The 14,756-nt window shown below is 44.5% G+C and overlaps 1 protein-coding gene across 1 annotated transcript; it reads right to left on the bottom strand.

The window, feature by feature from the left end:
• Positions 1-1,946: 1,946 nt before the first annotated feature.
• LOC131204638 (uncharacterized) lies at positions 1,947-14,432 on the bottom strand. The gene is made up of 6 exons (XM_058196100.1): positions 14,262-14,432; positions 9,339-9,704; positions 7,248-7,604; positions 4,162-4,260; positions 3,375-3,436; positions 1,947-2,518 (listed from the first exon to the last, which is right to left on the bottom strand). The coding sequence occupies exons 1-5, from the start codon at positions 14,311-14,313 to the stop codon at positions 3,405-3,407; spliced, it is 906 nt and encodes a 301-aa protein (XP_058052083.1). The 5' UTR covers positions 14,314-14,432; the 3' UTR covers positions 1,947-2,518; positions 3,375-3,404.
• Between the last annotated feature and the right edge of the window lie 324 nt (positions 14,433-14,756).

Raw genomic sequence — 14,756 nt, 5'->3', positions numbered from 1 at the left:
ACTACAGGTTCTGTGGGCGGGGCTTGGTGGGTGTGGCAGGGAAAGGATACTGCAAAATCCACATTCCCTCCCCACTCCTGGAGGAAGGATATTGCAAAAACTCCATTCCCTCCCCACTCCTAGGGAAGGATACTGCAAAATCCCCATTCCCTCCCCACTCCAGGGGATGGATACTGCAAAATCCCCATTCCCTACCCACTTCTGGGGGGAAGGATACTGCAAAATCCCCATTCCCTACCCACTCCTAGGAAAGGATACTGCAAAATTCCCATTCCCTACCCACTCCTGGGGGGAAGGATGCTACAAAATCCCCATTCCCTCCCCACTCCAGGGGAAGGATACTACAAAATCCCCATTCCTACCCCACTCCTAGGGAAAGATACTGCAAAATCCCGATTCCCTCCCCACTCCTGGGGCCAGCCAGAGGTGGTATTTGCCGGTTCTCCAAACTACTCAAAATTTCTGCTAACGGTTCTCCAGAACCTGTCAGAACCAGCTGGATTTCCCCCCTACTGAAGTCAGCCAGATCCTGAATGTGACCTCTTTTTGGAAGGGGTTCTTCTGAATATAGTATACAAATGGATGAAGACTATTGCCTGACATAGTGTAAGCCGCCCTGAGTCCTCGGAGAAGGGCGGGATATAAATGCAAATTAAAAAAAAAAAACTTAATTGAAAAGGAGGTTTATATTTTGAAAAATTAGATTTAGGTTTCGCAGGAGAGCAAAGGAAAACCTGAAAGTATGCGTGGGTGGTTCGTTTCATTTATTACATTGGTCTCCAACTTATCAGCTTGAAGATGGGTGGACTTCAACTCCCAGAATTCCTGTGGTTGGCTAAGGCATTCTGGGAGTTGGGCCACATACAATACCTTAAAGGGGACAAGTCCGAGAAACACTGATTTAATGCTCTGAATTGCTACTCGTCAACTACCCAAGGTTGCTAACAATAAAATGTCACATAGAAACAGCAGTTTGGTCAATGGGCAACCTTAAAAATCTAGAGAAATAAAAAATATCGGGGAGAAAACCTAAACAGTTCCTGGCAGAATGGCAGCCAAGAAAGACAGAAAATGAACTCAGAATTTTTGGAAGATTCTGGTAGCCTGAATTTCCATGTACCGTATTTTTCAGTGTATAAGATGCGCCGGAGTATAAGATGCGCCTTAGTTTTTGGGGAGGAAAATAAGAAAAAGGCTGATTGGCAGGTGGATGGGCCTCCCGGAATACCTCCAATCAGCTGTTCCCAGAGGTGAATTTTAGCAACAGGTTCGTTGGTTGTGAGCTCTGTGCCTGGCTTTTTTTGGGTTTTTTTCTGCCTCTGAAACTCCGTTTCAGAAAAAAACTTTTTTCTGCCTCTGAAAGCCTCCGAAACAGCTTCAGAAAAAAAAGCCTCTGAAACTCTGTTTGGGGGTTTCTTTTCTGAAGCTTCGTTTCTGATGCTTTTTTCAGTCTCTGAAACCTCCGTTTGAGAAGCTGGGTGGGGCTACATTCAGAGTATAAGACACATCCAGATTTTCACCCTCTGTTTTGGAGGAAAAAGGTGCATCTTATACTCCAAAAAATACAGTAATATAGGTAATCCTTGACTTACGACCCAAATTTCAGTTGCTAAGTAAGACATCTGTTCAGTGAATTTTGCTCCATTTTACGACCTCTCTTGCCACCGTTATTAACTGAATCACCCCAGTTGTTAAGGATTGTTAAGTGAATCTGGCTTACCCATGGACTTTGCTTGTCAGAAGGTCACAAAACGTGACCCATAAATATGAGTCAGTTGCCAAGCATCTGAATTTTGATCACTTGACCACGGGGGAGGCTGCGATGGTCGTTAAGTGTGAAAAACAGCCATGTCACTTTTTTCAGGGCGTTGTATAACTTGGATTGGCCAATAAATGAACTGTTGTAAGTTGAGGACTACCAATAGGAGGATTAAAACAGGGAGGCGTTGAAAGGTGAATTTCCAGCAGTTGTAAATTACAGTTGCAAAGGCTGCTGGGATTGTAGTTTAATAATCTCTCAAGGTCAAGTGCCTTTCTCCATAAAACATATGCAATCCGATACAGAAATGTTCATTAAAAGATCAAAAAAATTCTTCATAGACAGTCATTTTATTCAAGTGGAAAAAAAAACAATTTTATTTTGAGCACCGTTAAGAATGTATAAAGGTCATCCATAAATTTTTCTGTTGTGTTCCAAACTGGATAACATCGCCTCAACTTCCTAAAAAGGTGCTTAATACAAAATTTTATGATATTTTGATTATGTGCCATCATTTTTGGACTCCCGGATTTATTTATCCGCTGTTTTATAGGCTGCAAACATTCTTGAATTTTAAAGTTGAGAATGACTTAGGTTTTGTTCATATAGTCAGAAACAAAGTAAGCTAATATACAGTTTGGGTCAAAGTTGAGCTGCAAAAGAAATCGCATCAGATCAAGCTTAATATCCAAGCGCAGAGATGCTCAGCTTTACACCCGCAGCTGCAGGATAACTTGCGTGTCCCTTCTCTGCACATATCTGCAGAAAGATTTAACGGGGAGAAAGCGAAATATTAATTAGACAATATTATTCAGGACCAATTGGACAGTGATCTTGGTCCTTCCTTCCTTCCTTCCTTCCTTCCTTCCTTCCTTCCTTCCTTCCTTCCTTCCTTCCTTCCTTCCTTCCTTCCTTCCTTCCTTCCTTCCTTCCTTCCCTCCTTCCCTCGCTTCTATGGTGTATAGTGTTAGAATGCAGTATTGCAGGCTAATTGTGCCCACAGCCAGGAGTTCAATCCTGACCATCTCAAGGTGGACTCAGCCTTCCAACCTTCCGAGGTGGGTAAAATGAGGAGCCAAATTGTTGGGGGCAAGATACTGACTCTGTAAACCGCTTAGAGAGGACTAAGTAAAAGCACTGTGAAGCGGTATATAAGTCTAAGTGCTATTGCTATCTTAATCTCTACTCCACCCTAGAAGAAGATCCTGGAATTCTTAGATTGTTAACTTCTTCTGAAGGACATGAAGTTGTTTTTCACAGTGGTGAAATCCATTTTTTTTTTACTACCGTTTCTATGGGCATAGCTTGGTGGGGCGTGGCAGAGGAAGGATACTGCAAAATTCCCATTCCCTCCCCACTCCTGGGGGAAGGATATTGCAAAACCTCCATTCCTACCCCACTCGGGAGCCAGCCAGAGGTGGTATTTGCTGGTTCTACTCAAAATTTCCGCTACCGGTGCTCCAGAACCTGTCAGAACCTGCTGGATTTCCTGGTTTTTCACCTCTCTTTTGTTTGCAGGCCACTCTTCAAATTTTTGGCTTTCTGGGCAAAACTGAGCTGAATTGAGTTGAATTCTAACCCTTAAAAAGGTCTACACACACACACACACACCTACCTCTCACAAAGGAAGGGACAGCTTCCAAATTCAGCATTTAGGAAAGGATTGCGACAGCACACCTATGGAAAAAAAGAAGAAATTGCAATTCCCATTTCCCTATCCTACCCGCTTTGTTTCAAGTTGCCCTAGATCAGGGAGTCTGCAAACTTGGCTCTTTTAAGACTTGTGGACTTCAACTCCCAGAGGAAGTTAGCCCCCAGCCTTCTCCTAGAAGAATGAAATATTCTAGGAAATATCAAAAAGGCAGAATATTATACCTCCCTGGATGAGAAAAGGAGAAATGTGCTCTTGGAAAGCAGTCCCCACCTTTTTTAATAGCCCCAGAAAGACTGGTGCCAGGGGGTTGGACTAGGTGACCTCCAAGGTCCCTTCCAACTCTACTGTTACTAAGACAAAAGACTGGGCCAGCTTATCTACAAAACAAAAGACCTTCACCCTTAGGACATGATAGGATTAGCCCTCACTCAAGATCCAAACCAGGACAAAACCATTAAGCCTTAATAGCAGGGGTGGGATTCTACAGGCTCGGACCGGTTTGGGTGAACCGGTCGCTCCAACGATCAGCTGGGAAGTGCGCGATCATCGAACCGGTTGTTAAACCAGCAGGATTCCACCACTGCAAAATAGGAAGCAGCCTCCATGTTTCCAAGGTCTTTCTTCCCACTTGGAACTGAATCCAGATGGACATTTCTTCCGACAAATCCTTTGTTCATTTCTCTCTGGATCCCCGGGTTCCTGCCCCCCATCTCACCCCACCCCACCCCCAGGCAGTGGATCTCCTTACCGAAGAGCAATGGCACAAGGGAGAGGCTGCTGGTCCAGGTGAGGGATCCCAGCAAAGCCCCAGCAATGATTCCTGTGCTATATTTCACAGCAGCTGATCCTGAAACGACAAATTCCGCGTTTGGTTAGTTTTTGCAGGCCTACCTGCATTTTGTCAACATCTGCCATTGAACGAAGGATTCAGGTAAATGCCTATGGAGGTTCTCAGTCATCCAACCCCCAATGGGTTGTTGTTTTTTTTCAAGAGGCAACTGGACTTCTGGTTTTTCTTTTGAAGACGTTTTGCCACTCATCCCAAGAAGCTTCTTCAGCTCTGAGTAGATAGTGGGGAATGGAAGGATTTATATGCTCCTTGCACACTGGTGGTCATTTGCATTCTTTTAGAGCAGGGGTCTCCAACCTTGTCAACTTTAAGACTTGTGGACTTCAACTCCCAGAATTCCTCAGCCAGCAAAGCTCCACAAGTCCACAAGTCTTAAAGTTGACAAGGTTGGAGACCCCTGTTTTAGAGCAGTGGTTCTCAACCTTTCTAGTGCTGCGACCCCTTTAATACAATTCCCCACAATGTGGCGACCCCAACCGTAAAATTATTTTCGTTTTGAATTTATCGCGCCCGAAGCTGTCTTGGCTAGCGATCTGAACTGCTTGCGATTGCCTTGAGGACGGAGGCATTAAAGCGGAGACTCCTCCCCTATTAAGTTTATGGCGCCTGAAGCCAGATTAGGCTAGCGATTGGGAGTGATTGCAGCTGGCTTGAGACGGAGACATCAGAGCAAAGATTTCTTCTCTCTTTTTTAATTCATTGCGCCTGAAGCCGAATTCGGCTAGCGATTCGAAGAGCCTGCAGCTAGCTTGTGGAGTCAACCATTGGAGCGCGATTCTTCGACTCGCAAGTATACTTCCCATATTTCCGATGGTCTTAGGCGACCCCTGGCAAATCGTCATTCGACCCCCAACGGGGTCGCGACCCACAGGTTGAGAACCGCTGTTTTAGAGAGTTGTTGAGGCCATTTGCCCCCCTCTCAACAGAGCGGGAGGGACTACAACCTCATCCATCTCCAGTCTACAACATAATCCTGTCAACAGTTCCAAGAAGGCTCCAAGCCTATTTGCACCACTCAAGTGACCCTGAGGACACAGATAAACCTCCAAATGGCCTCAAGGACTTTCTAATAAGAATGCAAATGACCGGCTGTCCGCAAGGAATATAAATCCTTCCATTCCCCCCACCATCCACTCAGAGCCGAAGAAGCTTCTTGGGATGAGAAGCGAAGCGTCTTCAAAAGAAAAACCAGAAAGTCCAGTTGCCTCTTGAAAAAAAGTACTGGCTGGAGATTGGAAATAGTGCACAATAATGAAAGGGGAGACATTACAAGTGTAAAGTGTTTGTAAGATAGTGTATAAAATGTATACATTTAATATTATGAGTGATAGAAATTATAGAGTAATAAGGGATAATGGGACAAGACGAATATAAACATTATACGGTAGAAAGGGGAGAAAATGTAAATATTAGAAGATTACCGCTACAAAACAGTTGCAATAAGGGAATATATGTTATGCGTTTTGTTGTGTTGTGTTGTGTTGTGTTATAAAGAAAAAAGAAAAAAAAAAGAAAAAGAAAAAAGTACCTTTGGGACAAAAATCCAGGTCGTCCTCATCTTACGACCACAACCGAAGCCCAAAATTTCTGTTGCTAAGTGAAACGTTGGTCAAGTGGCTTTTGTCGCATTTTACAAAACTTTTCTTGCCACGGTTGTTAAACAAACCACTGCATTTGTTAAATTAGTAACACGGTCGTTAAGGGAACCCATGGACTTCGCTGGTCAGAAGGTTGTTAAAACGGGATTGGACCACCCTTTGCCTGAAATGGTAGAGGCCCTCCTGCTACAGCAAGGGGTCAGACTAGAAGACCTCAAGGACTCTTCCGCTCTATTGCTCTTATTATTCTGTTACTCTGTTATTGGGAGAGGATCCCACTGGCGTTCGTAGACAATAAATACCACGGGTGGTTCTTTGTCTGGAAGTAAATCCACATGTCCAGATAAAATAACAAAACGAGGGTGTGTGTGTGTGTGGAGAACCTGCTCCCCCATTTGCCAGCTGTTGGGTCACAACTATGTTGTGATAGAGACACCTTCCCCCCTCGGCAACCATTCTGGGAACGTTTCCACCCACAACAAGCTCTCGGAAATGTGTCCTGCGGCTCGGAACGGTCGTTTATTCTGTAACGTCGTCCCCTTTCTCCCATATGCAGAGAAATGCAAATTTAACTATAATTAGTTAGCTTTGGACAGGCAACTCTTCATGGCTGCAACCCTCGGGACGTGCCACCCTCTGCTCTATTGAACTCAGGGACAGTTATTTTTCTGCAGATGTGACTATGAGGAAGCATTTTATTTTTTTTGGTAGTGTGTTTAAATTTAAGTAGAAGGCCTGAGGTGCTTTTTCTTGCTTTCTTTTGGTTCTCCCTGCTCCATCTTATGATTTTCTTGAACTACTTGAGAATAAGCTTGCTTTAGGCGGTACATGGAATGGCTGAATAGATTTAAAAGTCAGCAATTGTACGACGTAACCTGAGTTGTCAGGCCACTTCAAGCTAGGAGCATACCGCTGAGATTATATTTATAGCTCTGTAAAGCCCTCTGAACTCTCTGAGCTTGGTTGCTTTCTTGCAGACGTTTTGTGACCCAACTAGGGAACATCATCAGTGCTAGAAGGGAGTGGGAAGGAGGAAGAGGAGGAGGAAGAGGAAAGAGGAGGAGGTGGACTGTGGGGTCCTTGGTACTCTCTGAGCTTGGTTGTTTTCTTGAAGACGTTTCATGACCCAACTAGGGAACATCATCAGTGCTAGAAGGGAGTGGGAAGGAGGAGGAGGAGGAGGAAGAGGAAGGAGGAGGAGGAGGACTGTGCGATCTTTGATACCCTCTGAGCTTGGTTGCTTTCTTGCAGATGTTTCATGACCCAACTAGGGAACATCATCAGTGCTAGAAGGGAGTGGGGTTTGTGAAGAGGAGGAGGAGGAGAAGGAGGAGGGGGACTCAAATCTTCATCTCAGTTCAGTGACCAGAATAAAACAATACATACCACTCGTTCTGACCCTTAACTGCATCTGGCTTTGATAGCACGTGTTCTGCTGTCTGGTTCCCGTCCCTTTGCCGGAGTTTTGGTTTGAAGACACGTTGACATAAACAGAGTAGTTTCCAGAATCAGCGACGGTTATCTGGTTCAGATGCAAGGTACAGCCACGTTTGATCGTCTGTTGCTGGTTCTGTTGCTTGTTTGGAGACACTTCTCCAAAATTTTGGAATACTTTCTCCACTCCAGACTGGGTCTTTTGTTTCCATTGGCAGAAGTTAAATGTGTCTGGGATGCCTCGGGGACTCAGCGTGACATGCTGGCCAACAAGGGGACTTGTGGTATTGATAGTGATATGGATTTCATCTGCAAATCAAGGTAATTAAAAGAACATCCCATTATTTTATTTTATTTATTTATCAGATACAGAAGGATCTTGACAGACCTGAACACTGGGTGCTATCTAACAAAATGAAATTCAACAGTGAAAAAAGTAAGGTTCTACATTTAGGTAAAAAAAACAAAAAACAAAATGCACTGGTACTGCATATGTGGTACCTTGCTCAATAGTAGTAACTGTGAGAGGGATCTTGGAGTCCTAGTGGACAACCATTTAGATAGGAGCCAGCCGTATGCAGCAGCTGCCAAAAAAGACAACAAAGTTCTGGGCTGCATAAACAGAGGGATAGAATCAAGATCACGTGAAGTGTTAGTGCCACTTTATAATGCCTTGGTAAGGCCACACTTGGAATACTGCATCCAGTTTTGGCCGCCACGATGTAAAAAAGATGTTGAGACTCTAGAAAGAGTGCAGAGAAGAGCAACAAAGATGATTAGGGGACTGAAGACTAAAACATAGGAAGAACGGTTGCAGGAACTGGGTATGTCTAATTTAATGAAAAGAAGGACTAGGGGTGACATGATAGCAGTGTTCCAATGTCTCAGGGGCTGCCACAAAGAAGAGGGAGTCGGGCTGTTCTCCAAAGCACCTGAGGGTAGAACAAGAAGCAATGGGTGGAAACTGATCAAGGAAAGAAGCAACTTAGAACTAAGGAGAAATTTCCTGACAGTTAGAACAATTGATCAGTGGAACAACTTGCCTCCAGAAGCTGTGAATGCTTCAACACTGGAAGTTTTTAAGAAGATGTTGGATAACCATCTGACTGAGATGGTGTAGGGTTTCCTGCCTAAGCAGGAGGTTGAACTAGAAGACCTCCAAGGTCCCTTCCAACTCTGTTATTATTTATTTATTTATTTATTTATTTATTTATTTATTTATTTATTTATTTATTTATTTATTTATTTATTTATTTATTTATTTATTTATTTATTTATTTATTTATTTATTTATTTGCTGGATCCCCGTGCTTCACTACGAAACTATGTGATCGGGCTTGATAAATCAACACTTACAGCTTGAATCCTCCCCTATCCTATCCTCTTCTCTCCCTCAGCCTTGCCCCACAGAAACATCTCCTATCCTCTCCCCTTCTCTCCCTCAGGCTTTCTAGCCCCTTCTCTCCCTCAGCCTTGCCCCACAGAAGCCTCCCCTATCCTCTCCCCGTCTCTCCCTCAGCCTTGCCCCACAGAAACATCTCCTATCCTCTCCCCTTCTCTCCCTCAGGCTTTCTAGCCCCTTCTCTCCCTCAGCCTTGCCCCACAGAAGCCTCCCCTATCCTCTCCCCATCTCTCCCTTAGCCTTGCCCCACAGAAACATCTCCTATCCTCTCCCCTTCTCTCCCTCAGGCTTTCTAGCCCTTTCTTCTCCATGAGGCGTGCCCCACAGAAGCCTGTCCCTATGCTGTCCCCTTCTCTCCAGAGTTATTTTCAACTTGGGAGGGGGAGTAGAACGTCTAACTCATTAGCATCAGAGCGTGTTAATAATAATAATATAAGAATATATTATTAGCGCGCGCTGTTCTACCTACCCCATGCCTCCTTTTGCCGTGCACTGCATACATGCGCACCTTGAATTTGGGGCGTAGTATGGACTGCGCATGCGCACCCAGCAAACCGGTAGTAAACCGGTTCAGATTTCACCCCTGAGATTAGGCATTACCGGGGTGAATACAGTCTGGGAGATGACTTTTGAAAACTTACCACAAAAAATCAGAGAAATGAAACCGACATAGACCTCTGGTTCCGTCCCTTGCTGCTTTGCAGGAGGAACAGTAACTCTGACTGTATACATTCCTCGATCCGATGACCTCAGATTTTTGATAGTCAAGGAACAATTCTGATGTACCACGACGACTTGGGAAGCGTTAGCCGTGTTCAGTTTTGTACCGGAGGCAAAAATAATTTTGTTCCCAGAAGGCTGCGTCCACTCGCATTGTACAGATCCCTCCCGGATATTCATGGGATTCAGGATGATACTTTGACCCTGGATGGGGTGTTTAGGTACAGAAGCCACAGTTAAATTTCCCTGAGCTGCCACCAGCTGCAACAAACCGCTTAGGATGCAACCTGCAAAGAAGTAAGTGGGATGGGGGGGAGAAGGGAGGGGAAACCACAAAGTTATTTCAGTCTCGTAGCTTTTTCTCTGCAACTCTTGCTAACCACACCATGCCCCACCCTGAAGTTCTCCATCAAAGGAGGGAGGAGGCCTGAGAAGGGGATTCCATATATGGATGCTCTCTGTGTTCAGCCCAGCCCATTCTGCTAGACTTCCCTTTCTAGCCCCATCTTGGCGTTTTGACATATTTTTTGACATATGACTGCATGCCACTGCTCGAGTCAAGAGAACAAGTGATAGACTCTCAGGTTGGGTGGAGAAGGAAACACCCAAGCCAATAGTCAAGTTATTTGGGGCCATAAGCCAGCCACTCCATCAACCAACCAACTAACCAACCAACCAACCAACCAAGTCTGGTGTTTTGGTGGTAAAGGGACCAAGCTAGAAACCAGGAGACAGTGAGTTCTAGTCCCACCTTAGGCATGAACGCCAATTGGGTGACTTTGGGCCAATCGCCAGGAAATGGTGAGTTCTAGTCCCACCTTGGGCATGAAAGCCAATTGGGTGACTTTGGGCCAATCGCCAGGAAACGGTGAGTTCTAGTCCCACTTTAGGCATGAAAGCCAATTGGGTGACTTTGGGCCAATCGCCAGGAAACAGTGAGTTCTAGTCCCACCTTGGGCATGAAAGCCAATTGGGTGACTTTGGGCCAATCGCCAGGAAACAGTGAGTTCTAGTCCCACCTTGGGCATGAAAGCCAATTGGGTGACTTTGGGCCAATCGCCAGGACACGGTGAGTTCTAGTCCCACCTTAGGCATGACAGCCAATTGGGTGACTTTGGGCCAATCGCCAGGAAACGGTGAGTTCTAGTCCCACCTTAGGCATGACAGCCAATTGGGTGACTTTGGGCCAATCGCCAGGAGACGGTGAGTTCTAGTCCCACCTTAGGCATGACAGCCAATTGGGTGAATTTGGGCCAATCGCCAGGACACGGTGAGTTCTAATCCCACTTTAGGCATGTAAGTCAGATGGGTGTCCTTGGGCCACTTCACAGGGTGGTTGTTGTGAGAGAAGGACGAAGTAATTAGGTACGTTGGCCCCCTTGAGTTACTTATAAACAAACAAGCCAACAAACAAACTTCTCCCCCCTCTCCTATAGTACATAACAAGGTAGCAATAGATATCTTGAACGTAGGCTTCATGTACCATCTAGTAGTTGGTGGTATGTGAGAAGACTATGCTGGCTTGCAATGTAGCTTCCAGGTTAGTGATTCTAGTTCGCGTACATTGACTGGATTGAGGATATGAAAAACTGGCCAGTGTTCCCATGAGCAGGGAAGGCAACAAAGTCTATTTCTTTCTCTTGTAAAAAGTCAGCCAGTTTGGGTTGCTGGTAAAAGCATCACAATAGAAACTGGGAGATCTAGTCGTGCCCCCCCCCCCTTAGACATAAAGTCAGTGGGTGACCTTGGGCCAGTCAGTTTCTCTCAGCCCTAGAAAGGAGGCGATGACAAACCACTTCCTGAAAATCCTTGCAAAGAGAAGTGCAGGGAGTTGCCCAAATAGTCACCAGAACTCAACACTGACTTGAAAGCGCGCGCACGAACAAACACACACACACACACAAAATCCAATAACAAAAAACACCTCCATTTCCTTCTCTAGAAACCTCCATTTCCTTCTCGAAAACGCATGATGTGAAAGCCTTGATTGAAAGTCGCAAAAAGTGAAAGAGATCAGTTATTTTGAGGCTTATTTGGTGATGCCCATAACGGAAAAACGGAATTGGAAGGGACCTTGGAGATCTTCTAGTCCAACCCCCTGCTCAAGCAGGAGACCCCTATACCATTCCAGACAAATGGTTGTACAACCTCTTATTAAAAGCCCCCCACCCCCACCTGTCGTCGTGGAGCACCCACAACTTCTGGTTAATTGTTCTCACTGTTAGGAAATTTCTCCTCAGTGCTAGATCGGGTCTCTCTTTGATTAGTTTCCATCCATTGTTTCTTGTCTCGTCTTCTGGTGCTTTGGAGAATAAGTTGACTTTTTTGAGATAGCCCTGGGGCGAAATGCTCCCGGTTCGGACCGGATCTCCCAATCCGGTAGCGATGGTGGCAGGTGGTTCGGAGAACCAATAGCAAAAATCCCTGCCCCACCGCCATATCCAGCTGAGCTGCGCGATCATCAAAGGGTTGTTTTTTTTTTTACTTTTAAAAGCATTTTTTTCTTCGGCCAAAAAAATGCTTTTAAAAGTAAAAAAAAAAAGCCCCTGATGATCGCACGGCTCAGCTGGGATTGTCAGAGGCTTTTAAAACCTCTTTGGCAGAAGAGGTTGTAGAAAAAATTCTTTTAAAAAGCTCCTCTGACGATCCCAGCTGAGTTGCCTGATCGTCAGAGGCTCTTTTTTTTTCTTTTAAAGGCAAAACAAAAATGCTTTTAAAAGAAAAGAAAAGCCTCTGACGATCAGGCAACTCAGCTGGGATCGTCAGAGGAGTTTAAAGCATTTTTCTTCGCCAAAAATGCTTTTAAAAGTAAAAAAAAAAAGTCTCTGATGATAGCGCGGCTCAACTGGGATTGTCAGAGGCTTTTAAAACCTCTTTGGCTGAAGAGGTTGTAGAAAAAATGCTTTTAAAAGGCTCCTCTGATGATCCCAGCTGAGTTGCCTGATCGTCAGAGGCTTTTTTTTCTTTTAAAGGCAAAAAAAAATGCTTTTAAAAGAAAAGAAAAGCCTCTGACGATCAGGCAACTCAGCTGGGATCGTCAGAGGAGCCTTTTAAAAGCATTTTTTCTACAACCTTTCGGCTGACGAGGTTGTTGAAAAAATGCTTTTAAAAGTAAAAAAAAAAAAAGTTGGCTATGCCCTCCCATTCCCATTACCCCCCCCACCAAGCCACGCCCACAGAACCGGTAGTAACAAATTTTACATTTCACCCCTGTGACAGCCCCTCAAATATCGAAAGAATGCTGTCATGTCTCCCCTAGTCCTTCTTTTCATTAAACTAGACATACCCAGTTCCTGCAACCGTTCTTCATATGTTTTAGCCTCCAGTCCCCTAATCATCTTGGTTCCACTTTTCTGCAGCCTTTCCAAAGTCTCTATATCTTTTTTTTATAGTGTGATGACCAAAACTGGATGCAGTATTCTAAGTGTGGTCTTACTAAGGCTTTATAACACGGTATTAATAGTTGGGATAGGCATAGGAATCACACAAAAAAGTTGTAGCTTGGCATGTAAAAGGAATAAATGATTAAGAGCGCCTAAAGTTGTAGATTAAATGCGTAAATATGTATGTCGTGCATTTGCGAAACGAAGACGAAATGCGTGGCAGAAAGAAGTGAAAATAATGAATGGTAGTGGTGTAGACGCCACTTAATTAGATTTCCCTTTCTTTTGTTTTTATTGTCTTAATATTTTTCCCCGCTGTTTCCTTCCTCTTTTCTCTGCGCTTCGTGTAATGTAAATTACCCTGAGCAATTTACAAGGAGAAGAATAGAGAGACTTATTAAAAAGTCTTATTAAAAAGTATTAAATATGAGCCAGCAAGTGTGCAGCAGCTGCCAAAAAAGCCAACACAGTTCTAGGCTGCATAAACAGAGGAACAGAATCAAGATCAATTGAAGTCTTAATACCACTTTATAATGCCTTGGTAAGACCATACTTGGAATATTGCATTCAGTTTTGGTTGCCACGATGTAAAAAAGAGGTGGAGACTCTAGAAAGAGTGCAGAGAAGAGCAACCAAGATGATTAGGGGACTGGAGGCTAAAACATATGAAGAACAGTTGCAGGAACTGGGTATGTCTAGTTTAATGAAAAGAAGGACCATGATCGCAGTGTTCCAGTATCTCAGGGGCTGCCACAAAGAAGAGGGAGTCAAGCTATTCTCCGGAAGGGAAGGACAAGAAGCAATGGGTGGAAACTAATCAAGGAGAGAAGCAACCTAGAGCTAAGGAGAAATTTCCTGATAGTTAGAACAATTAATCAGCGGAACAACTTGCCTCCAGAAGTTGTGAATGCTCCAACACTGGAAGAGTGTTTTTAATAAGATGTTGGATAACCATTTGTCTGAAGTGGTATAGGATTTTCTTCCTAAGTAGGGGGTTGGACTAGAAGACCTCCAAGGTCCCTTCCAACTCTGTTATTCTATCTATTCAATTCACAAGTCTATTCTTCTCTAACTTTATCAGAACATGAAATATTTGCCCTCTAAGGATGCTAACAATCTGTTCCATTTCCCGCCCCCCATTTAGCCGTATACAAATAAATACCAAGTTTGTTAGCTGTGCTAATCTGGCAAAAATCATTCTGATGCACTAAACCAGGGGTCTCCAACCTTGGCAACTTTAAGACTTGTGGACTTCAACTCTCAGAATTCCTCAGCCAGCTTTGCTGACTAAGAGTTGAAGCCCTCAAGTCTTAAAGTTGCCAAAGTTGGAGAGCCCTGCACTAAGATGTCTTTGATCAATGGGCAGCCCTTATGCACATACCCCGAAGAGTAATTAAAAATACGCAATGCCAGTTTGCCTCCAAGAGGTTTCTAGAAGAAAGTTTGCTGTTTTGGACTCACCTGCGAGAAAAAGAGCTGTTTGAGGTCCCATTTGGCTTCTGAAAGGCTCCATGGATTCTTAGTCCTCCAGGTAAGGTCAACAGAATTAAAGAGTGGGATCTTCTGAGACCTTTGTGGTTTAGCACCTCTTGGTGTTGATGTGATAAAGATCCCGGCCCTTCTGCTTTTGTCAACAGAGGACGGGAAGGAAGGAAGAGCTGTTACCCAAGGGGTGTGGTGGATGCTACGCTGATCACAAGAACTTCCTCTCACTTTTGGGTTGTTTTGAGCGGTTACACCACCTAAAATGACTAAGGCAGAATCTTAACATGTCTGCCACCCAGCTCCACCTCGTGAGGAGACCGCTGGAAATCTAGCGGCAATCACCTTGTGTTTCCCTCAGAGATTCCCCCGAGAGTTTTTGGATTCACATGGATGTGGTTTGACCATCGGAAATGTGAGCTTGGCATTGCTTCGGTCCCCTTGCAAAAGGAGAGACGAGGAAGGGTAACCTGT

Source organism: Ahaetulla prasina, chromosome 10 (assembly GCF_028640845.1).
Source record: "Ahaetulla prasina isolate Xishuangbanna chromosome 10, ASM2864084v1, whole genome shotgun sequence".
Taxonomy (NCBI): domain Eukaryota; kingdom Metazoa; phylum Chordata; class Lepidosauria; order Squamata; family Colubridae; genus Ahaetulla; species Ahaetulla prasina.
The sequence above is the reverse complement of the archived record's forward strand: the minus strand, read 5'-3'. Positions and strand labels throughout refer to the sequence as shown.

Bases quoted from the DNA above. Each gene is read 5' to 3' on its own strand.
- LOC131204638 (XM_058196100.1), bottom strand. From the start codon at position 14,313: ATGGAGCCTTTCAGAAGCCAAATGGGACCTCAAACAGCTCTTTTTCTC. The intron at 9,705-14,261 runs GTGAGTCCAAAA...ACTTCTTTGCAG, and splicing joins AACAGCTCTTTTTCTCGCAG to GTTGCATCCTAAGCGGTTTG. The intron at 3,437-4,161 runs GTAAGGAGATCC...TTTTTTCCATAG, and splicing joins CCTTGTGCCATTGCTCTTCG to GTGTGCTGTCGCAATCCTTT.